We start from the raw sequence: 24490 nt of genomic DNA on the forward strand, positions 1-24490 counted from the left end.
CTGGATGATATTAAAGAATAAGAAACTATTAGCCCTAGAGGGATATAAAAAATTTTTTGGATGGCACGCATACCTATGGCATGACAAAGTAAAGGTCAACTCGATGTTCCTGCATCATTTTGTAAGGAGAAGTCTATATACAATCTGGAAGAAGTACAGAACTTACTTACAAGAAGGAACCCCCTTGTGGGTGGTTCCATATGAGGTGATAGATCCGAGAGCTGTGGATAATGAACAACAATGTTTAACGTACAAAGAAATAACTAAGATTGAAGTATCTAAACTTAGAATAAAGACGCAAGAGGAACTATCACCTAACTATGATTGGTTCCAGTATAGACAGATTAGAGACTTATACAACTCGGACTTTGCAAAAGGGGGCATACGAACAGAGAACTCGGAACTAGAGCAGACCCTTCTTAAAGAAGACAAGAAAAGAATATCCAAGGTATACCAAGTACTGTTGAAATGGTATACTGAGGATGAGATAGTTAAAACACAGATGGTGAAATGGGCTATAAACTTTAATAAAGAAATAACAATGGAGGCATGGGAATACTTGTGGAAAACTACAATGAAGACAACGACATGTATTAATATTAAAGAGAACATTTTCAAAATGATCTATCGTTGGTACATGACACCAAAGAAGATTGCGCTAGGGAATTTGAATACTTCTAACAAATGCTGGAAATGTAAGAAACATGAGGGCTCCCTCTATCATATGTGGTGGTCGTGTGAGGTAGCTAGGCAGTTCTGGGGGGAAATAATAAGAGAAATGAGTGAAATTTTACAGTTTCAAATAAATAAGAACCCAGAACTCCTGCTGCTAAACTTGGGAATGGAGGGAATTCCAGCCCATCATAGGACGATGATATTTTATATGACTGCAGCAGCTAGACTTTTGTATGCGCAGAAATGGAAAGTACAAGAAGTGCCAACTATTGAAGATTGGATCTACAAATTGCTGTACATGGCTGAAATGGACAAGATGACAAGAAAACTGAGAGATCTGGACTCAGGGCAGTTTAACACAGACTGGGAGAAGCTGAAACAATATCTGGAGAAGAAATGGGAGGTGGGAGGAAAACTGTGGCAGTTTGAGAACTACTGAAGTATAATAAAAGTATAAAAGAGAGGGGTGACTTTACCGGGGGAGGAAGAGAAATGTGAATTTATAAGCAGTTAGATTAATTGATCGAGATATATATAGATATGTAAAGATTAAGTGATAGAATACTGATAGAGAATAATTAATGATAAGGTTTAAACATGAGGATTGAGTAATTAACAATATTTTCTTTCTCTGATAAGATTTATATGCACCAAACTGAATGCATAGAAGAGTTAAATTGATTGATTAGGTGATAAGTTAGATAGAATTACCATAAAAAGATGAAATGAGTAATATATAGAGAATAAATCAAATTGTTTGATTTAAATGTGGGAAATTTTTATGGTTCACGATGTATAGGTTTATGATATATAGAAATATTCAAAACTGGAAAATGGGATAAATTGGTTATCTAAAGACGTACGGTTTGGGTGTATAATAAGTAAAGGAGTTAAAGATGTACTGCTTAATATAATGGAGAATGTATATTTGTTTTAGACAGATGAATTTTATAGAAGTAAGGGAAAAGGGACAGAGGGTGGGAAAGCTGTTGGAAGTCAACAAAAGGGGGGGAAAGGGAGGGGGTTAGAAACGAAAAATTAGGGGAAAATTGAATGTAATGTAAAAATAATAATGCTCTAACCCAATAAAAAATTTTTCAAAAAAAAAAAAAAAAAACCCGCAGCACAGCAGCTGCAGTATCCTGGCTGAGAATTGTATGGTACTGTACACGTGTAGCAGCGGCGCCAGGGTTTTCGGCACTCGCAGCTGGCCAGTGGGCCGGGCGCCCTTGCGCACGCACACTTGCACCGGCCTGCATGATGACATCACATGTGACGTCATCATGGGTGCGCACGCGCCGCTGGCCCAATCACTGCAGCGGGCAGCTGGGACGGCGCACGAGCGGCCTCCGGGCTCTCCCGCTCGGTTGTCTTGTGCTGCCGCAGATGCCTGCCCACAGCTGCTGCGCCCGGCCGGGTGTGTGTGCTGGCGGTGGTGGCAGCGCTGGACAGGAGGGCTAGGAGGCTGCAGCTCTGTGGCACACGCTCCCACCCCCTCGCACCTCCTCCGGCACCCCGCGCCCTGAGGCCAATGCCTGCCTGGCCTCAATGGGTGCACTGGCCCTGTACACATGTATGCATTGGCAAGGGAAAGGAGACAGCCATTCCTCACCCTGAGATCTAACTTCTAGAGGCTCTGTGTTGTCAGGCCTGGCTAGGGGATTCCCTCAGACTCTCCACTTCATCAAACACAGTTGTATGAGTTAAAGGTCTTTAGTAGGTATTGCTCCCTAGAAGTGTACTTGTACATAGTAATTGCCTGGAATGCCAAAGCAAAGTCTTCCTCGAGAGGTTATCCCTCCGGTCCCCTCCCTCCAGTTCAAACAAGAGTCAGTTGAAGTCAGCGGAAGTTGTGAAAGAGATGCAGAGCGTAGTTTCCCAAGGCTGGTTCCCAGATGTTCCAGCTGCACTGATTAACACCACTCAGCCCAAGCAAAGCGTAGCCAAGATACAGTGAAGGAAGAAACTACTACCTATCCCCCCCCCCCAGTAGATATACATTCACAGGTATGGCAGGCTGGCTGGCTGGCCTGTCTGACACTGTGGAGGGAGCTAAACACAGAAGAATGACAACTTTAGTAACCAACACTAAACAGTTTCACAAGACATATCCAAAAAGTCAAAATAAGGAGCCTGATTTAAAATAGGGATTGTTCTACAAAAAATAGTAGTTGGAACATAAAGTATTCATCACATAAAAAAATGAAGACTAGTTTCAAATGAATTTACGATGAAAATAGTCTGAAAACATTCTGCTGGCCCACCTTGAGATTTTCCTTACAACAGCAACTCCTGATTTGGGAGGAATCCTTAACTTTGCAGAACAAAGAACTGGTAATGGGTGTGAAAATTACACATCCATCCCTAACAAGTATTCTCTCCCCCACCCCCTGCCAAACTGTGACTCATGAAGTCTATGGTATACAAAGTTATTTTTAACTGCAGTGACGGTATACTGCTGCTTGTAACTGCTGAGACATCTTCCTCCACTGTAAACATTAACACAACTTCATTGAACGGATTGCAAAATCACTTCATTGAATGGATTGCAAAATCACATAGTCCTTACTTCCTGTATGCAAGAGTTTCCTTCTCTCTGCATCTTGATATAGGATCTTACACACAGTTCCTAGAAATATGACTATTTAAAGGCCAAGGATCACTTTAATTCTGGTCCACAGCTACCCGTACAAGCTTCCAGTCTAAAGATTTAGCCAATTTTCTGGCAACATAACAAGGTGGTCTGATATAGGCATTTTGCAAAACCCCCCAATTGTTATGACACCTTTCTTTCTCTTTGATAGATTTTGCCTTTAATCTTTCTCTTACACCCTCTGGGTAGATTGCTGCCACCAGGAATTATATTCCAAGATATTTTATTTAAATTTTCCCTTTTGGTAACATTCCTAAGCGTCAGGCTCCTTCTTAGTACTATGTGGCCCTGAGGATAGGAATGGGATAGAGGAATGGCAGCTACACTGGGATATAAAAAAATTAAGTAAACTTTTATTTTTATAGGAAGTGTATCCGTTTCATATTATTTCTTAAGCTTGATGGTTTCAAAGAGTGTTATTGGTTCTTAAAGTTTCTTTTCATAGACACAGTCACACAGATCTGCTCTCAGGCTTCACACACAGTTTGCCTGCTTCAAACAGAATGAATATATAGTCACAGAGACACACACAGTTCAGGCTTCCACACAGGTCGCCTTTCTCTCAAAAATACATGGACCCTCTCAGGCTGCACACAGCTCGCCTCTCTTGCCCGGACTCAATATTTCTCTCAGAACTGCTTAAAAATACTCAGGCTGCACACAGCTTGCCTGCTAAAACCAGACTCAATATTTCTCTCAGAACTGCTTAAACACGCTAAGGCTGCACACAGCTCGCCTCTCTTGCCCTGACTGAATCTTTTCTCTCCCTCAGTAACCAAAAACTGTGTTCACTCAGCCCACACTCTCAGTCATCAACCAACCATCTCACTCACCTGTCCCTCTCTTCCACCCCTACACCTCACCTGAACCACACCAAGCATTTAAAGACACACAAACACACTTAAAATCATTACACCAATGAACACACAGAATTAATTTTTTCCCAGAATTTTGCTTGAATGGGTTTGATAAAAGAAGGTCTGTTGATCAAGACAGCAGGTCATGGGAAGGGCTGTTTGGCAGAAGATGCCACAACCCAAACACTGCTATATGTCAGAGTCCCCGGTGTCATGCCTTTGGGTACCATGGCACCCACCCACACCTTTCGTGGTATTTTTAGGAAGTGGGTGGGACTATTGCCCAGGAGGGCTTCCGATTGGTCACTGGAGATCCAATTGGCTGTGCAAATTAATACAATGTTGTTTCAGTATTGTTTTTATTCTTTTTCATTCCTCTTTCCCAGGGTATTTTTAAAATTACCCCTCTTCTTCCTTGCTCTTGGGAGTCCTCTCTATGTGTGGCGTCATCTCCTGGGGTAGCCATTTTGTAGCTGTGTCCACCACCCTGTACCAGAATTTCAAAGGTGTCCAGAGACTTCAAAATGTTGGGGACCCCTGCTATATGTTCTGCTTCCCAACTGGGTCAGGGGCAGAAAGTTCTGAGAACAGTTTTCTCTGGGCTCTGCCAGCATTTGCTGAATGGGTACTGTCAGTGCAGGGCAATGGCCAAAGGATTATTGAACCCTGGTGTTGCCCTGCAGCATGTATAGCACAAGGGAATATGTTAGTTCATTTTAGAGAGGAAAATCCATATACGTCAGCCCACCTCTTCTGGAACTGAAAGCAATTTTGTTGAAACATATTCATAGCAACTATACGAATAACCGTGCCCAACTAACTAAAGTAATTATGTAGAATCCTCAAATTCAATTCAAAAGCACTTTTAAATATCATTCAAGAGTGTAATTCACAACAACAGTGTGTTCCATACATACATATGTTAATTTCATTCACATATTCAATAACTCCTTATATCCATACATATTATTGCACATGCCACTAGGAAAATTCAAAAGATGTAACTGCTGACGGGATCGCCAGCAAGAGGTGCCCGTTCCGGATTCCCCTTTCTCAAAGCAGTTACTCAATTACCAATTTGATTGATGTTAATTCTCATTAGTTAAATCCTCCAGTCAAAAGATTTTCACGTGCAAAGTGCAAAGCTATAATTCACTACGTGGCGTTAGCTAACGTTAGCTAACGCCACGTAGTGAATTATAGCTTTGCACTTTGCACGTGAAAATCTTTTGACTGGAGGATTTAACTAATGAGAATTAACATCAATCAAATTGGTAATTGAGTAACTGCTTTGAGAAAGGGGAATCCGGAACGGGCACCTCTTGCTGGCGATCCCGTCAGCAGTTACATCTTTTGAATTTTCCTAGTGGCATGTGCAATAATATGTATGGATATAAGGAGTTATTGAATATGTGAATGAAATTAACATATGTATGTATGGAACACACTGTTGTTGTGAATTACACTCTTGAATGATATTTAAAAGTGCTTTTGAATTGAATTTGAGGATTCTACATAATTACTTTAGTTAGTTGGGCACGGTTATTCGTATAGTTGCTGGGTTGATTCCGTGCCTCTCTCTGTTTGTTTTTGCTGGAAACATATTCATAAGCTGCCTTAAAGACCTAAAAGTTGGAAAGGAGAGGTATAAATCTTTGAAATTAATTAATTAATTAATCAAACAACAACTTCCAGAGTAAGTTTTCGTTCTTCCTATAATAAAAGTATGTGGATCTGAAGAAAAAAACAGATTTTCACAAGAAGCAGAATATTACTGAAAAAGAACGATTTTTGGTTTACCAGTACCACCCCCCCCAGATACTTTACTTTTAAAAATCCCAAACATCTTTCCCAAGAAAGTAGCAAAAGAGAGAGAAAGATGGAATAAATGCTATACTATGTACGCAGGAAAAAATAAATGCACATACAGAGAGGAAATTTCACTTTTGCCTCCCAAGCTTATCCATCAGAGTGAAAGCAGTTTCCAAATTTTTCACTCAAATGTGATTGGTAAAATACTCAGGCCCTGTTATCAGCTATCAGAGTGCATGAGGAAATGGCATGTCTAATTTAATGAAGTTGTTCTCTTTACCTTCCAAATATTGTGTGCTTCTTGTCCAGGTATGCGCAAGAGCGGAATGTGATAAAGCTGGAGAGGGGAGAAAAACAAGACAGGTCATACTAGAATGGCCCGAACAGAACTGATTGGCTTAGGACCAGTTCACCTGTACTCTGGTGATATGCAACACAACACAGATGTGAGCCTTAGGAACAGCACCTATCTGTCTAGCTTACTTTTATCTCACTCTTCCTCCAAAGAGCTTAGACATACATGGCTCTCCCTCCAATTTATCTTTGCACTATCCCTGCTAGGTTGAAAGAGGGTAACTCAGCAAGTTTCATGGCCAAGATTTGAACCTAGCTCTCCCAGAGCTTCGAACAAGTTTTTTTCCCTGCAGTGTGCGGATTTGATCAGAGGGTGCATTAAAAAACATGAGCATGGAGACAGTGGTTCAAAACAATGTGTCCCATTTGCAACATGCAAGGTACACAAAGCAGAGCTTCTCCCCCATGTCCCATTGTACGTAGAGCTCACACACCATGGGTGGAATATCAAGTAGCCCACCCAGTTATACACTTTTAGGCCTTGGGAGGGTCAACTGCCCTCCGGCCACTGATGGGCCTATCTTCCAAAAGTGTGGATTGTTCCAAGCAACATGGAGGAGGAGGTGGAGGAGAAGTCACTACTTACAACTGAGACTTGTTACTATTGGGTCCAGAATTGGCCATGCTGAGAACGCCACGTCCGGTGTGAGACAGGTTAGGCTTGAAATCATCTTTAAATGGCTTTCCCCAATAAGATTCTCCTCCTGGAATTAAAAAAAAGGGGGGATGAATGCCTGCTTAGTCAAGTCACAAACACATCACCCTCCTCTATACTACATGAACTGTCAGGCTTTTGTAGTCTTAGAAATCATACAGCTGTTATTTCTAAGTGTGAAAACAGCCTCAGATTCTGGCAAAGAGCCCAGTTTTCTTTATGATAAAGATGGCAATCAATAATATGCAACTGAGAATAAGAACAATAAAAAGGCTTCTGTGTCCTGAGGTGAATGAAATAGAGGAGAAGCTCAGGCTCACACCATTCACTCCTAACAGAGACCCCAAACAGATGCTTTTCTGAGCTCCCTGAAGGAAGGGGTGGATACAAATGGGAAAAACAGACCAACCAACCAATAGCTTGAGGGGGACTAGCCTCTCTTCCACTTTCTCAGGGCTATTTAAAGACCTGTGGGGAAAGTCAGAAAACCTCGGGCAGAAAGAACGTGGGAAAGCCCAGGTGGGACAACCCTTTGAAGCTCCACTTTTCAGGGGTAACTTTATCCCATTTTTGGCCTGTTCTTCCTCCAAGGAGCACCGGGGAACAGATATTGCTCTCCCAGTCCCTACTGGGGAGAAAAGTGAGGTTCAAATGAATGATCTTTATCCTCACAAGAACCTTGTGAGGCAGGTTAGGCTGAGTGACTGACCCAAAGTCACCTAAATAAATATCATAGTAGAGAGGGACTTCAAGGCCTGTGTGCCCAGAAGGGAAGGGCAGAAGAGAAGCAGGAGTTAGGAAAGACCCTTTTCTGCCTGAGACTCTGGAGAACTGTTACCAGTCTCAGCAGGCAGTACCGGGTAGATAAACTAACAGCTCAGAAGCTTTTTATATTCATATGTTCAAGCCTAGGTGAAAGAGCTCATGCCATCAACAAACTTCAGGAAGATCCAGGGCTTTTTTTCAGCTGGAACACGGTGGAAAGGAGTTCCGGCACCTCTTGAAAATGGTCACATGGCCGGTGGCCCTGCCCCCTGATCTCCAGAGAGAGGGGAGTTTAGATCGCCCTCCTCACCGTGGCTCAGAGGGCAATCTAAACTCCCCTCTGTCTGGAGATCAGGGGGTGGGGCCACCGGCCATGTGACCATTTTCGCTGAGGGTAATTTAAACTTTAAAAAACTCCCCCCTTGTTCTAGCTGACCCAAAGTGACGTCATTGTGCAGTTCTGAGTTCCACCACCTCTTTTCCCAGAAAAAAAGCCCTGTGAAGATCTATCCAGGCACAGCACCAAAGCCACCACTGCCACCATGCCTGGGACTGAGCTCTGGGACTCAGATTCATACAACAGTCAAATTATTATAAAATTATGTGCAGTTATTCAGATTGTGAGCCCTTTAGGGATAAGATGTACATTGGTGGTGGTGGTGGTGGTGGTGGTGGTGGGGAAACTGCTATAAGTCACACCCAGTCCCCACGGCAGAGGGAATATAAGTAAATTAACTAAAATAAAACCAGCTCCCACCACTCGCCTGAGACAACCCAGTGGGAGCAAACCTCTCCTCTCCTACCCTTAGCCTATGTGCTCTGAGCGGACAGTGAAAAAGAAGAGGCCTAGGTCAGGGTGTCATGCCATCAACTCCCCTAAATCGGTCACCAACAGCCCAAAACTCCATCTGTTTTACTGTCTTCTTGCTTGAACCTTAATATTTTAAACTGAGAGGCACAGCGTGGATGAATATATAACAAAAGTTCCAGGGGGAGGGGAGAGAAAGTATGAGAGAAAATAATTATATATATATATATATATTTCCCATCCCTCCAGGCTGGGAAGGATTATATAGATTTATGCCATTATACATGATGTAGCAAAAGTTAAAACACAGCATTTCCCTTCTTCCTCTCCGTTAGAACTTGCGGGGAGGAGGTCATCCAATTAAATTCACGGGCAGTAGATTCAGAACGGACAAAAAAGAAAGCACTTCACACAACACACAATCGGCTTATGACATTCACTGCCAGAAGATGTGGTGACAGCCATGACACAGAGAAAGACAGCTTGTCAGAGACAAGGGTTCTAGTGCAGACATTTCATTTAGATTTTATGTTGTGGTTTTTTTTTAATACAGAGAAGAAATTGACAATTATTATTTTAGAAAAAAAAATTAAACCATCTTTTGACTGTATCTGGTCATCAAGGTGTGTAAAAACATAAAAATCAGAAACCTTTAAAATGATTTATTATATATATGTGGGAAGTTGGCCTGACTTGGATAGCCCAGGCAAGCCTGATCTAGTCAGATCTTGGAAGCTAAGCAGTGTTGGCCTTGGTTAGTAATTGGATAGAAAACCTCCAACCAAAAACAGGGTTGCAAAGGTAGGAAACGGCAAACCACCTATGTTAGTCTCCTACCATGAAAACCCTACCAGGGGTTGCCATAGGTCAGCTATGACTTGACGGCATTCTCCGCCACATGTGGGAAGCCACCTTTCCAAGCACTGCCAACATATATGGTATCCCAACAATACCTAGCAGCTCCTCAATCAAAACCAAAGATCCTCTCGAACAAGTTGACCTTTAAATCGGTCTGAAAGAACATCAGGGACATGACCTTTCTCAACTCCGGGGTAGGGGGGTAGGGCATTGCATAGCTCAAGTGAAAGGTAGAAAAAGCCAGCCATCAGGATCCGCCCAACCATTGATTAAGGCTGGTTATATAAGGAGGGCCCCTCACGAGGATACCAAGACACAGTCTGGGCAGTACAGGACAATATAGAGTCACTTGAAGTGACTTACAAAGGCTCATACCCTACCACAATTTTTTTTCATCTTATAGGTGCTACTGGACTCTTGCTCTTTTCTACTGCTACAGACAGGCTAAAATGGCTACCCATCTTGATTTATGAAGCAAATTAGGCTGAGAGGGTGTGCTTCATAAATCAAGACGGGTAGCCATTTTAGCCTGTCTGTAGCAGTAGAAAAGAGTGCCAGTGATACGGCACCTCTAGAGGGTTGGTCTGCCTGTTCTGCCCGGCCCATTCTGATACATTTCTGGTGCTTTCTTTCTTTCCGAGGTCTCCCAGTGCATATCGTGGCTTGTTGTGAGGATTGGAACCTGGGCTTCCCAGATCCTAGCGTGACACTCTAGCCTCTATTCCTTACTGGCTCTCCACTTTGTGGAAGCCCAGGGCTCTGCAAAATTCAAATAGTCTCTCAAACAACTTCAGATAGAAAACGGGGTCTCTGAGCACATGCTCCTTTGCTGGGCTGTCATCTCCATATTATTTATGACAGATGTGACATTTTCATTTTCCTCCAGGATTATTTCTAATCAGGAGAGAAAATGCTGAGATGAGTCATTTCCATAGTAATACAGCCGAGTCTATAATCTTGTTTGACAAAGCATTGGGGGGAGGGGGGGAGAAACATATTTCCCTTTAGCATCATTATCAGAAAGAAAGCAAGCACCAGAAATGCATCAGAATGGGCCGAGCAGAACAGGCGGACCAACCCTCTGGAGTTGCCGTATCACCGGCAACAGTGCTGCTTGCAAAAGCATCTGCTGCCTTGACTAGGCTACTGGCACACGTGAGCTACAAAGCAATTTGAGACACTGACAACTTGCAAAGGGCGAAAAGCCACCGAAGAAAGGGGAAAGGGGAGGCACACTCAACAGCCACTGGGCAGTGTAGCAAAATCCCAGCAGCTCCCACCCATCTCCTTATTCCTTCTTATTTATTTACTCGTTATTTGTATCTCAGTTTTCCAGACATTTATTTTCTCAAAGCGACAGTAAAGCCAGACTTCAGTGGCCGTGGCTCGGTGATATAGTGCCTGTTTTGCACAAGGAAGTTTCCTGGTTTAAATCCCCCGCATCTCTGCTTAAAAGGACTGGGGAGGATGATGTGAAAGACTTCTGCTGGAGGGCTTCTATCTGTCAGAGTAAACTATACTGAAAATGACAGACAAATAGTCAGAAGGCAGCTTTGGGTGTTCAGTGTAGATTAAACCTGAATAGTTATTTTTGCATGAGGCGAGCGATTCATGTCTTGCCATGAAGCGGTGTGAAGAACGGTTGGAGCACCAACTAAATAATTCCAGAAAACCTGACGTCAAATGCTATATTTCTCCCCAATATTTAACACTTGTTTTTACACAGCAGATAGTTATTTTCAGTGTCTCACTTGAATCTAGCACTTTAGAAATCTGCATATTCCAACAGCAGCTTTAGATCCGAGGAAGAAATTGTGTATTCGAACCACCCAAATATACGCAGCTAATGAAGAGCTAAAGGTTCAAAAATATTTTTTTTATTAGTTCAATGTATTGGTTCCAGCTATTAGCATGAAACAGCCTGCATATTATGTATGTTGAGGGCAGCAATGTCTAAATTTGCGGTGCTGTCTTAAGCAGGTCTGCTCAGAATCCCAGTCAGGTAAATCTACGCAACAGGGCTTAGGGTTCCAGTTTGATAGGGAAGGAAGCTCATAGCTGTACAACGGGGTTTATGCCCCGGAAAGTATCCTTAGGAAGGCACAATAAAATATTCATTTCTTTGGCACACAATAGGGTTGCCCACCTGAAGTTCTCCCAGAATTACAATTCATCTCCAGACTACATAGATCAGTTCTCCTGGGAGAAAAGGCAGCTTCAGCGAGCAGGCTTGTATGATATCTCTGAGCCCGTTCCTTTCCCCAAATACCACTCTTCCCAGGCACCATTGCCCAATCTCGCACGCACACGCATGTGCATGTGGTCTCCAAACAGGATCACCTCCCCCCCACACACATACACATTTTTAAAGCAGGAGAACTTCGGAGGTAAAATGGCTGCAGCATCCTTGGCTCGTCCAAGGGGACATTGTGCGGTCTAGTTGTGTTCTAAGAGATTAAACTATCTTGGAAAGGTGGTTGGGAAAGGATGTGAGTTTCCCAATCATTTACCACCTTGTCCTGCAATTCAGTTCCTCATGGGCTCCCAGCATATAAGTTAACAATCCTCAGTGTTGTATGTTTTGAATAAGTGTAGCGTAGAAAAGAACGTTTTGGACCCCTGCTGCTTCAGAGGTACGAAAAAAAGTGACACCTGGTCTCCAGACTGATTTTCAAACCACAGCAATTTGTCTGTGTTGTCACAGGAAAAGGTTTGCTCTTTCTTGAGAGCTAAACGCTCACCACAATTTTTTTAAAAAAAGATTTTGATAGAAAGCGGGGCCTCATAAGCATGTTAAAAATAACAAAACCTGTAATAATTTGAACAAAGGAGTAGGTGGGAATATATTATTCATGACAGTTGCAATTCCTAAATGAACTGCCATTTTAAAAAGAAGCTTTTTCTTCTCTCATTTTTTGAGGGTGGGAAAGAGGAGTATACAAAAACTGGGTAAACAAAGTGGGACGACTCCTGTTCATAGATGGTAACCGCTTGCTTTTCTTCTCCTTGTCATTTTGGGGGAGGGAGGCTAATCTATACATTAGATACAAATGATAATAATAACTGCACTTATATACCATTCTCCCAGAAAGATTAGTGCCCCACTCAAAGCACTGAACAAAGTTAGTGTAATTATTATCTCCACAATGCAGCTGGAGAGCTGGGGCTGAGAATAGTGGCTTACCCAAGGCCACCCGCAGAGCTCATGGCAGTAGCAGGATTTGAACCAGCAGAGTGCTGATCTGCAGTCCAACCACTTAATTACTAAGAAAGTCCCAACAGCTGCTTTGTTAAAGGAAAAGCAGCTTCATTGAGGAAATGGTTTCAGGTGGAAAAGCGGCAGCAGAGAGGGTGCTTCGCCTTTTCCCCACTCTTCATTTTGGTGTTTCAAACTGGTCTAACCAACTCTTCCCTCTCCACAACAATGTTCCGGGCATAATTTATGCTTGCAAACGCTCAGCTGGAAACCCCCCATCCCAGTCCCTTTGTGGGGACAGAGAAAACAGTTTGAGAGCCAAGCTACAAGTGACGCCTGACACAGATTGGACACTTGTCAGCTTCCCTCAAGTTTTGATGGGAAATGTAGGCTGGTCTTGCAGCTGTAATGGAGAGCCAAGCTGTAAAACCAGGACGCCTACATTTCCCATCAAAACTTGAGGTAAGCTGACAAATGTCCAACCTGTGTAAGGCGTCACTTGTAGCTTGGCTCTGAGATATCCAGTTTGGAGAAAAACAACAGCCAATGGGAGAGAATTAAGCCTCCACTCCTACTACTGCTTTCTGCCTTGAGGTAGTTTCACCTGTTTAGCTGTGCTGGTCTGCAGAAGATGAGCAAGATTCAAGCCCAGGAGCAGCTTAAACAACATCAACAAGATTTTCCAGAGTATACGTTTTTTAGGGTCAAGCTTCATATCTGACTAAGGGAGTGTGACTCTCGAAAGTTTATTCCTTGTAAAATCTTGTTGGTCTTTAAGGTGCTACAGGACTCAAACCTTGCTCATCCTCTAGGGATACTTAAACATACCGGCAGAACATATGCACCTTAAGTCTGCCCACCATTCCTTGAAATTAATAAAGTATTTGAAAATACTGACTTAAGCTTTTGCATATTCTGCACTTGCCATGTTCACACTAGCATTGTTACTGGGGTATATTTGCATATACTCCTGGAGAAGTCATTCCATTGCTGGAAAGCCCACCAGCCGCCTCATTCTATCTATCTTACTTTTATCCCATCCTTCCAAGGACTGGGCAAATAACTCCCCTTTGGGGCTGTTTTGGCTCAGGAAAATGGTTCAAGGAAGGCAGGAGTTCCTCCCATTTCCCATGCTACAGTCTCAAACTGAATTAGGCCCCTGCAGATGTTTAAAATGCTATTCCATACAGCTGCTGCTTTACAGCTGCAGGAAAAGCAAGTCACGTTGGGTCTTATTAGAAATCGTAACAGGTAGCTTGGTCTTCAATGTTAATTTGAATGTAGGTCTTCCCAGACCTAGGCCGATTCCAGACGGCCCTCCCCATCCCGAAACGTCGCACGGAAAACGCACGGAAAACGCACGGAAAATGCGGCGTCGCGCAAAACTCGCGTGAGAAAACGCGATATTTCGCGTTTTCCGTGCGACGACGTGCGACGTTTCGGGATGGGGAGGGCCGTCTGGAATCGGCCCTAGGGTTTTTCTGCATGCTCACTTACAGCAGGTTTTCTGGGTATTTGGCCCAGAAGGATAGGATCCACTTTGGACTTCTGTAATTCCACGGTTGAGGGAGTCGAACCAAAGTGGTGTCTGGTTTTTATTTTTGCACTTAGAAAAATGCCTTGTTTCTGTTCCAGGCTTTCTGGAGTAAGATGACCTCAGCGTTGGATGGTGTTATTTGAGCTCCAAATTTAACAAAATGTCTCTGTGTTGATTGGTTGAGGCATTTTAGGGGGAAACTTTAAAATATGGAATATATTTTTTAAAAAAAAAAACAGTGTTGCAACATTGCAATGTTGTTTTTTAAAAAATGATGAAAAATGGACTAAAAAATACAGGAAACATTCCTGTACAAAATGTCAGCCTAAATAGCTTTTGTTGGTGAGAAGACAATTTACTTCATACTGTCGAGGTCAGTGTGCACAAGTGACACATATTGAACAGTGACAACATTTTATTTTTTTTTAAGGATGAGGGTTGAACGTGGTGGGGGAAGAAAGAGGGGAAAGGATGTGGTTACACATTGCTGTTCAACCAATCAGGACAAAGGGGGATAAAGGGAAGGGTGAAAAGCAGAACCAGCGTTTACATCAAAGAAAACATTCTGCACTTCAAAAAAGCTGTCTTTTCACTTCGTTGTAAAAAAAAAATCAGGGTATATGCACAGAGAAAAGCCACAGAAAATCTAGGGAAAACAGATTCTGCAGCAGATGCAGCCTTTCACGGTGCAAAAGTGTAGGAACCAATGAATCAAAGCTGTACAGGGCCAGAACCAATGAAAACACCCAGCAGGGAAAAGTCCTTAGTCCAACACTTTTAACTACTCCACTGCTCTGACAGGGCTGATGACAGACCCCTTGTCCTCCATCCAAGACTTTGCACTGCTCCCCCCACTCCACACCACCTGGATTCAACCCCAACATCATTGCCTGGCTCCATGAGCCCCCATTACCTCCTCTTGAGAGTTTCAGATGGCAGCTGAGTTGGTCTGCAGTAGAACAGCAAGATTTGACTCCAGTAGCACCTTGAAGACCAACAAAATTTTAAAGTTATAAGCTTTCGAGTCAGAGCTCCCTTCATCAGATCTCACAAAGGGAGCTTTGATTCTCTAAAGCTTACACACTGAAAATTTTGTTGGGTCTTCAAGGTGCTACTAGACTCAAGTCTTGCCGTTCTACTGCAGACCAACTCGGCTTCCATCTGAAACTCTCAAGAGGAGGTAATGCGGGACCAAATTCTAGGGGCCCTATAAAGTGGCTCCCCAAACCTCAGTTCCCAGGATTATTTGGAGGTTAGCATCAGGGGATTGACTTGAATGATGGAACCAAACTGTGCCCCGCCTCCAGCTTTCGAAGAACTCTAGCTAAGGAAACTGTCACAAAAGGAAGGGGGCCCAGCCTCCTCCCGCTGTAAATCAATCACTTGGTGGAATGACAGTAAAAGTGATTTTAAATAGCACAGAGATAGCGTTCTGCAAATCCTTTGGTGGAATAGGAGCTTTTTATCTGTTTCTCTCTCAGAAACAGGGCGCGGGAGCTATAATGAACGCTTATAGGGCTGATTGCAGTGAGGAATTCCAGCCACCATCTGACTCGTCAGATAAAGGACTATTTCCAGACCGGCTGCAATGTAAATCATATCTATACCTCAGGACTGAATTAGATTAAGAGAAGGGAAATTCTGCTTGCTGCTTCTAAGCACACATGCTTAAAACTCTCAAACAGCTACAGTGAAATGGAATTCAGTATGCAGCCTAGGGAGGGGAGAACCGCAACATACAGGACAACACCCTCACTTCTTTCAGAGGAAGGCAAACTCAAAATATTTTCAGTTTCTTCATAACATGCTTAGTCATTCTCTTCACACGTTTTCACATTCACCATTTTCCAAATTCTAAGGATCATCAATGGCTTAAGAGCGTTACTTCTTTGTCTGACAGATTAATCTACTTAACCTTCAAAGAAAGGTAGAAGGCAATGTTTAATACATAAATGCATTTCAAAACTATATTCCAATGAAGATGATTCGACGGTGCAATGAAAAGAGATCTTTCAGTCCCCCATTTTACCTGCTCTAGGAAAGTCCCAAACCTGTCAGTCTTGAGTTAACAGACCTTTTTTATCAGATTTTCTTTCTGTGCCCTTCCCCACCCCCCATCCAAACAAAAGGAAGTCTATTCTAGCAAACACTTTCCCCATTGCTATCACTAGTGGGCATGTCACTTTCAAGTTTCTTTAATACATTCCCAGATTATTCTCCCCCCCCCACACACACACACCCTATGGTTCTGCAGGCCTTTCCCTTGCCTTGCACTCCAATTCCTTTGACCAGGGGGTAAGTCCCTGAAATTCAAGTCTGTTTTGACAATTCAGTAACAAGGAAGGCAACCAATCATATATAGGATAGAGTCTGGATAGCATACACCTACCCCATCTATGCCCAATAGTGGCAGGCTCAAATCTGACAAAAAATCCCCAATAGACAGTGAAAATAACTTCCCATTTGTTCAACAAAAATTGTTTGCACCCACAAACATACCAAACACTCCCATTGACTTATCTGCAGTCTGTGGTTTAAAAACGCTGATCTTTCTGAAACGTAATCCTTCCTCACTTTTCTTGAGGGCGGGAGCAGAGACTGGAGAAGAACAGAAACTTTTCCAGGGCCAAAAACGACTAGGTTTCATGTTTAAACTTATTATGTTACAAGCAGCAACACTTTAAAGCTGGGGGCAGCAGGCACATATAGAGCAAGCCCATAGCTGGTTCTAGAACTGAAAAGACACACACTCTTCTGCTGTGGCTCGGTAGAACAACCTCTGCTTTGGCAGTCAGAAGTAGGGCTGTGCACAGGCGGGAAGATTCGGTATTCCCGCTTCAGGTTTAGCCGAAGCAGGAAACTGATCCGGAATGCCCCCAAATCCGAAGAGGCAAGCTGCTTCGGATTCGGGTTCCGGAAATCGTTTCAGTATGCTCCATAAAGATTCGGTAATTAGCACAAAATATGGAGCAACACGGTAAGTATGGCAGCAACAAAACACAATTTCCCATGCAATAACAATGTCTCCCTATTTTATTTACAGTAATTGCATAATTTAACAGAACTATACCACATGTAACCAGTTCTAGGAAAAATTATTTTGCAGGCGTCATATATGCTCCAAAGTCCATACATAAAGTGTCCAGTGCTTCAAGTGCTCTATTAATATTGCAACAGGTATTAAAGTGCAAATGCTTCCTAGCACCATGTACACATTAATTATTTCATACAAGCTCGCCTTATATTCCAACTGGAGTTGGGTATAGTCCAAGATTTGGTTCCAATAAACTGTGTAGTTCACAGATTACAAGTAGACCTTTGCGTGTATTCTTTAGGTGTACATTGATAATTCTGTGACATCATTATTCTAACGGAAGGTCCAGATCACCATTGTATCCGTTTCCAAACTCTTTCTCAAAGAACACAGTTGTCAAAGTTTCATGCAGCTACCACTCCATATTAGTCATCAGTTTTCCAATTTTCACCATTTGCCACCCACTCCCCACTCCCCCTGGGGAGACCCCTCCAACCCCCACTCACTTACCTGGCGGTGGGAGGGTCATCAGCTGGGTGGCGGGCTGTCGCCGCCATGGCAGCAGCAGCAGCAGCACAAGGCTGCGCAGCCTGGAGCCAGCCGGATCCTCTGCTGCTGCCCGAGCCTGCGGGGTAGTGGGGAAGGCTGCAGCCACCTCCTTCGGCCCTTCCTGCCCCTCAAATGGCTGCGGTGCACCAGTGCTGCAGCGGCCATTTGACGGGCAGGAAGGGCCGTAGGTGGAGAAAGCCCTTCCTACCACTCAAATGGCTGCCGCGGCGCCGGCGCACTGCAGTCATTTGAGGGACAGGAAGGGCCAGAGGAGACAGCTCCGGGCTTCCCCACCCCCCCGCAGGCTTGGGCGGTGGTATGGCGGCGGCGCAGCGACAGAGGAGCTGGCCCCACCGCAAGGTAGGTGGGGGGGAGGTGGGGGGAGGTGGGGGGGGGTTGATGTTTAAACAAGCCCCAAAGCTTTCCGAAGCATTTCCAAATGCTTTGGAAAGCTTTGCTTCAGTATTCCGAAGCTTTCCGGATCGGGTCCGCTTCGGGTTTTTTTACCTGAAGCGGATCCCAAAGCGCACAGCCCTAGTCAGAAGTTCCAGGTTCAATCCTAGGTATCTCCCATTAAAAAGTATCCAGTAGTAGTTGATGTGAAAGACTGAGACCTTTGAGAGCTGTTCCTAATCTAAGTAGACAATACTAAGCTTAATGGACCAAAGATCTGATTAAGTATAAGGCAGCTTCATGTGTGACCTTGAAATATTCGAGGAGGATCTGAGGCTATCCTGGTTATGGCAATTTGAGAGTCTGATGCTGCTGAGGAGGAGAACTGCCAAGTACCCACATCAGTGGCTCTCAAATTAGTTTTTCAGAGTAACGTTAGAGGCAACCACAGATCACCTGAGAGAATTGCAGATGTAGCTCCCCCACTAATGGTCCTCCTGGTTATAGAATCTTCCTCCGTACATATACATTGAGTCAATATTGCCCACCTGACATATGCAGAAAGGGGAAAGGTCTGCAACCATGAAAGCCAATGACCGAAGCACTATTTCTTGCCTTCTGCTTCAAATCATCAGGTGGAGAATAAGAAGCAAGAGTGTTTTTCCCATCAATGGTTCTTATTATCACAGCAGTCATCCTCAGCCACTCGCATTTCTTAGTCATTTCCCTTTGCTTCCCGTCTGCCTCACAGTCCCCGGCAGCTGTGTTTGAGAAGCCACACAATAGGATCCTGACCCCAGCACAATTTATTTGTTTACACTATTTCTGTGCTGCTTGAAAGCCCAAAGGCTCTCAAAATGGTTTGCAGATTACAACTGAACAATAGAATGAAAGCAGTAATTCAGATGGCAGCCAAAATGTCGTTGTTTATGAAATGGAAGCAAACAATCACACTTCGGGAGATTAAATTCCAGTCTCATATTTGTCCAGTAGAAAAAAAGGAAGTCTTTACCAGTCTCCCAAAAGAAGAAACCAATGAAGGGCCTTTTGACAGGGCAGCCACTAAAAAGACCCTGCTCCTGGGGAATGCCAGCTTCAGGGCGCCATGTTGGAACTCAAATTCCAAACCAAAGCTACTTTAAACAGCCCACTGGTTTTTCTAACTCGGTAAGAGACTACTCTGAGGCAGCTTTCTCAGTTCTTCATCTGGAGAGGCCAGCGACTGAACTTGGTTGGGACCGTTTGCATGCAAAATGTTGTCTTTGACTGCTCAGCACCTGTTTTAAGAACAAGCACACACTTCCAAATTCTGCTAAAGGTGGAAGCCAAAATTCCTGCCTAAAGGCTTTTGTCTTACTGCCTGTTCTACTGGCTCTCCTGCTTGGATGCAGCTGTTACAGGCATGCAAATATGTTTCCCCCCTGCTTTTTAAGCCAGGGACTCCAGGAGCATTCCAGGTCATTAAGAATGCAATCCTATGCAGTATTACTCCATGGAAAGCAACGGGCTTAGAATGGGATAACTCTGCAAAGCAGGGCACTGTAACAGTGTGCCAGGACATGTAAGAATTTACTGTTTCATCCTGTGCAATTGAGACTATTGGATTACATATATAATGTAAATATCTAAAGCAGATATGTAAACAATCGTAGGCGACGTAGGCACTTGACAGGTTGAGTCCAGAAACAAACCCTCAGGGTAATATGTGGTAAAATGGCCAAAGAACTGGATTTGGATTGAAGCCACAACTCTCAATCACTTCACACCAAATTAAGAACAGGGATTTATTAAAACAAACTGCAAAAGCAAACAAAATAACATAGAAGTATGTGCAGAACCACAAAACAACAATGACTATTTGAGCTAGGCTATATTCACTAGAAGTCCCTGAACTTGTTCCAGATGTTACTTTCAACAAGTTTCAGAGTCCAAAAGGGATCTTTAGCTTTTAAGTCCAGAGGTCCCAAAGACAAAAGCACAAAGGTTGCTAGCACAGGGATCCACCAGTTGCATAGCATTCAGGCACAGGAGAAAAAGCGGGAACGGGTCCCCTTCGCTTCCCTCTTTCTTGACGCCTCTGATCTTCCCTGATCTAACAGACTGAAGAAAGAGCTCTTCTTTCAAGACCAGCTGCCTGCAGCTGGCCTGAACTCTTAGCCAATCAGATGTGCCAAAAAACCTCTGATGACAGGCTCAGCTGAGGCCTGTCTTCACAGGTAAGAGAAGGGGGGAAGAACTCATCACTCTAGCCCCATAAGGCTACGTGCTAACAAGCCAGGAGGCAGGTACAGCCTCTGTGAAGTTTTGTCCTTGAGAACTGTTTCAGGTTTGCATCTGTGGCTCAAGACCTCTTATCTGGACGGAACAGACCGTGCCGACCAGTCCCAATCTCCTAAAAGGGAAAAAAAGTCTCAAAAGTCTAACCCAAGATGTTTTAACTCAAAAAGAAATGAACTGGATAAATGACTTTCACTACATGAACTTATGAAGGGCCCAGCAACTCCTCTTCTTTCATCTTGCCTCTCTCCACGTCAGTCCATTTGCTGACTTTACTTCTGTGATTTAGCTGCACAACTGCGAAAGGTGGACAAAAAAAAAATTCCTGTAATGTCTGCTGTTCACTCTGAATTACGGTGGCTTTCAGAAGAGTCACTGGCTGCGTCGGAATCACTTGGGTGTGAAGTGACAGCTTTGCAAGATTTGCTAGGAGCTTTTCGAAAAGATGGGAGGGCCACACAGCCGGCAGCACATTCAGAGTCAATTAAAATGAAGGAAGTGGAAGGAAACAAGATGGAAACACTGAGAAGAACTGCCCTCCACACGAGATGCTGGCCTAGGGAAGGAAACTCTCCCCCTAAGCTCTGATGGCCCCTCGCTGCCTTTTATCTGGATGTCTTTTTTCCATGTGTATTTCATGCCAACCTACGTATATTAGAGGCACAAAAGTGAAGCAGGTAATATGGGAAAACCATTGAACGTGGTTGGCTCCTTGGGCTGGAAAAATAGACTTTGGTGGCCTGATATCTGATAAAAGTACTCTTCATGAGTGTTCACTGTTTCAAATGTTAATCTGTATTGCGTAGTATAAAGTATTTTTTTTTAAATCCCATTGTTATGTTTTTCCCGTCTCTTGGAACTGTGCAGATTCCCTGTCTCTTAAGTCAACACAAGCTTCTAAAAGGAAATCACAGAAACCAGTACTTTGAGAGGAGAACCAGAGAGAGACTTATGACTAGACAGTCTCTATTCTTTCAGCAGTTTAGAATCAGAATTTTATGGCCAGCCAATCCCAAAAGTCTTATTCCATGGGACTGTAATGCCAACGCTTGTCACAGGCCCAAAAGAGCATATGAAATCATTATGGAATTTTTGAGGTATATTCCTGAGGTGGCAAGTTACCACATCAGCTTGCCAAATACACAGAGTTAACTCTTATAAATAAATATGTCGTATGAAAATTGAGAGCAACCTATGATGACATGGTCTCAAGGATTCACCATGGTTTGGTTACCAGTGCTGTGCCTCAGGCATGTTCCACCCTCGTAGGCTCCAATTCCCTCCTCTATTTTCTGGGAAGGGGTAACCATAGTTTGTTACAATGTCTGAACTGAGCAAATGATGGTAACTGCAAACCATAGCTGGCTTCCAAACCAAGATTGGTAATTATGATTTGAAGTGGGTTTCCAGTTCTTACTTGAGAGTAGTAGACTGGGAGGAGTAGAAAAGAGCAAGAGTCCTGTAGCACCTATAAGACTTACAAAATGTGTGGTAGGGTATGAGCTTTCGTGAGTCACAGCTCACTTCTTCAGATACTTCTTCAGGGTTAGCTGTGCTCATACCCTACCACAAATGTTGTTAGTCTTATAGATGCCACTGGCTCTTTTCTACTGCTGAGTAACTTCAGGTATTGAAACAAGAGAGTATTGATGTCAGAGGGCTTGCCCCCTTTCCTGTTACTCTGCATGCACCCTCTCTACCTCCATCACTACTCCATTTAACTTAGCACTTCCATAAAACAGACTCCATCTGAAAAAGTGAGCTGTGACTCACGAAAGCTAATATCCTACCATAAATTTTGTGCGTCTTATAGGTGCTACTGGACTCTTGCTCTTTTCTACAGACTAACATGGCTACCCAACTTGATCTGACCAGGAGGTTTTGCAGATTCCAGGGGAAAAGTAATCTTTCCCAGCCAAGGAATACACACTTTTAACAATGTTAAAGAATTAACAAAGAGAGAGAGAGATCACACGGAGGGGGAGAGAGAAATTTAAATTTCATCTACTGGTTTGAATTAACCAGATGAAACTTGAACTGCAGTCTTCTAGCTTGATTTTAAGCTTGCAGACACCCACAAAAGAACTGAATAAGGTTTGAAAGCATGCCAAACATCTAGTTGGTTTAATGGCAGGCAGATATTTCAAGCTCTCTCTCTCTAGCACAGATGTCTACAGAGCTCATTTATGGAAAGAAGCTGAACTATCACAGTTGGTTTCCAAAAAGAAAGCAAGGAATACCCCTTAGGAGTTTTTGCTTGATTAGATTGGGGGGCGGTAGTTATCTGAACTATCTGCCCACCTTTCTGGACCACCTGCGATGACTGCCACACACATACGGCAAGGAAGGGGAGGGGGATGAGAGTGAAATAAAACAACTTTAATTTCAAACTTTTGGAAGAGACTGGGGATTTAACCAACAGATCAAATCTGGATAGTGTAAGCAATGGAGAGAGAAGGAATATAAATTATTTTAATAATTTTTTAAAAAATTATTTCCAGTTTCTGTTATCATTAATAACCACACATATAGACCAAATAGCATTTATTACATTTTGTCCTGCTCTTGCTCTTCGGAGCAAAAGGCAGCATCCCCTTCCCACAGCAATTTTGACCTCTGCAACATCTCTTTCATTCTGAATTTAATGAGGGCCTTCCTCTAGGCCGTGACCGTTTTTTTTATAAGAAAGACTGCATTTCTCAAAACATGCTAGTCTAAGAGAAGTTTTGGAGATCACAGCAAAACTTCCCGTAGTACAAGGACAGCAGCCACAGAAAGTTGCTCGAACACATGGAAACTAGTAAATCAGATCATTAGTTCCTACTCTAACTGACGGGGATTCTTCTGGGTCTGGAGATCGCAGAGATTTAACTGGAGGAGCTAGGGTTGAACTTGAGACCCTCCTGCAGGAAAATTAAATGTTCCAGTCTCTGATCCACAGTCTCTTACTGGAAAAAGTTCAGTTGTAACCCTGTGAAAAGCGAGTCAAGAGAGCGAGCCAACATTATCAGAGAGGACAGTAGCAAGTCCTGATGCATTTTGAGCTGAGGTACTCTTCGTCAAGAGATTTCATTAAGAACAAGACCACGCTAGAATAAGCTTTGGACTGTGAAAGTTAAGAGAATTAAAGCCTGAATCAACTTTTTCTTCCTCTTCCATAGACAGGAAGTTGCATGAGAAATCAGAGTCATTCTATGAATATGATATGTGGTGGATTCACAGCAAAGGTATTTATATTTCACAAAGCAATTCTAACACGGCCATCCTAAACAGAGTTACTTCTAAGTCCATTCACTTCAGTGGTTTCAGAAGGGTGTAACTGGGTTTAGGACTGTCCTGTAAACAGCTTGGAATTACTTCTAGCAGGGAATCTCAGCAGGCATCTCCATTATTAAACAGAACATGGTGAGGAGCCCCAAGGGTGCCTAAAAGTTCCTGGTAATACAGTTGCCAACCTCCAGGTGGGCCTGGTGATCTCCCAGAATTACAACAGATCTATGCTGGTCTTAGGATCATATTAAACGGAACTTGGAACATTACAACAGATCTCTAAACTACAGAGACCTGTTCTACTGGAGAAAATGGTTGTTTTGGCGGGTGGACTCTACGGTATTATAACTTGCTGAGGTCCTCTCAACCCTTCCCTTCCCAGGCTCCACCTCAAATCTCCAGGAATTTCCCAACCTGGAGTTGGCAACTGTACTCTCAAATAATGCCACACATTTCACTCTTAATATTGACTTTTCAATGCAAAGAATTAGCCTAGGGCCTACTTGGAAAAACAAGGCAACTTGAAATCTGCTCAGCAGCTATACCAAAATGCAGAACGAAAACCAGCTTTGCTCACCCAGGCCTGTTCCAGTAGGATCCCCTCCTTGGATCTGTGAAAGCAAAATACATGGAGCACTTAGGGTGTGGTGTGGGGGGGTATAAGAAATAGAAACATAATTTTTCAGAATAATGGTACCTTCTGCTAGTAAGGTTGCCAACTTCAGCTTAGGAAATTCCTGGGGATTTGGGGATAGTGCCTAGGAAAAGCAGGGTTTGGGGTAGGAAGGAGCTCTGCA

General features: G+C 43.4%; 1 protein-coding gene across 1 annotated transcript in view; it reads right to left on the minus strand.

Moving 5' to 3' along the window:
* Nucleotides 1–24490, minus strand: part of PPIL2 (peptidylprolyl isomerase like 2) — a 116728-nt gene that overhangs the window by 18488 nt on the left and 73750 nt on the right. Inside the window, exons 14-16 of the mRNA XM_054996806.1 lie at nt 24271–24304; nt 6938–7055; nt 6278–6334 (exon numbers count right to left, since the gene is read on the minus strand). Of these exons, the coding sequence (XP_054852781.1) occupies nt 6278–6334; nt 6938–7055; nt 24271–24304 (209 nt within the window). The remainder of the gene's footprint in view (nt 1–6277; nt 6335–6937; nt 7056–24270; nt 24305–24490) is intronic.

The sequence above is a fragment of the Eublepharis macularius genome, chromosome 13 (genome assembly GCF_028583425.1).
Source record: "Eublepharis macularius isolate TG4126 chromosome 13, MPM_Emac_v1.0, whole genome shotgun sequence".
In the NCBI taxonomy this organism is placed as follows: Eukaryota; Metazoa; Chordata; class Lepidosauria; order Squamata; family Eublepharidae; genus Eublepharis; species Eublepharis macularius.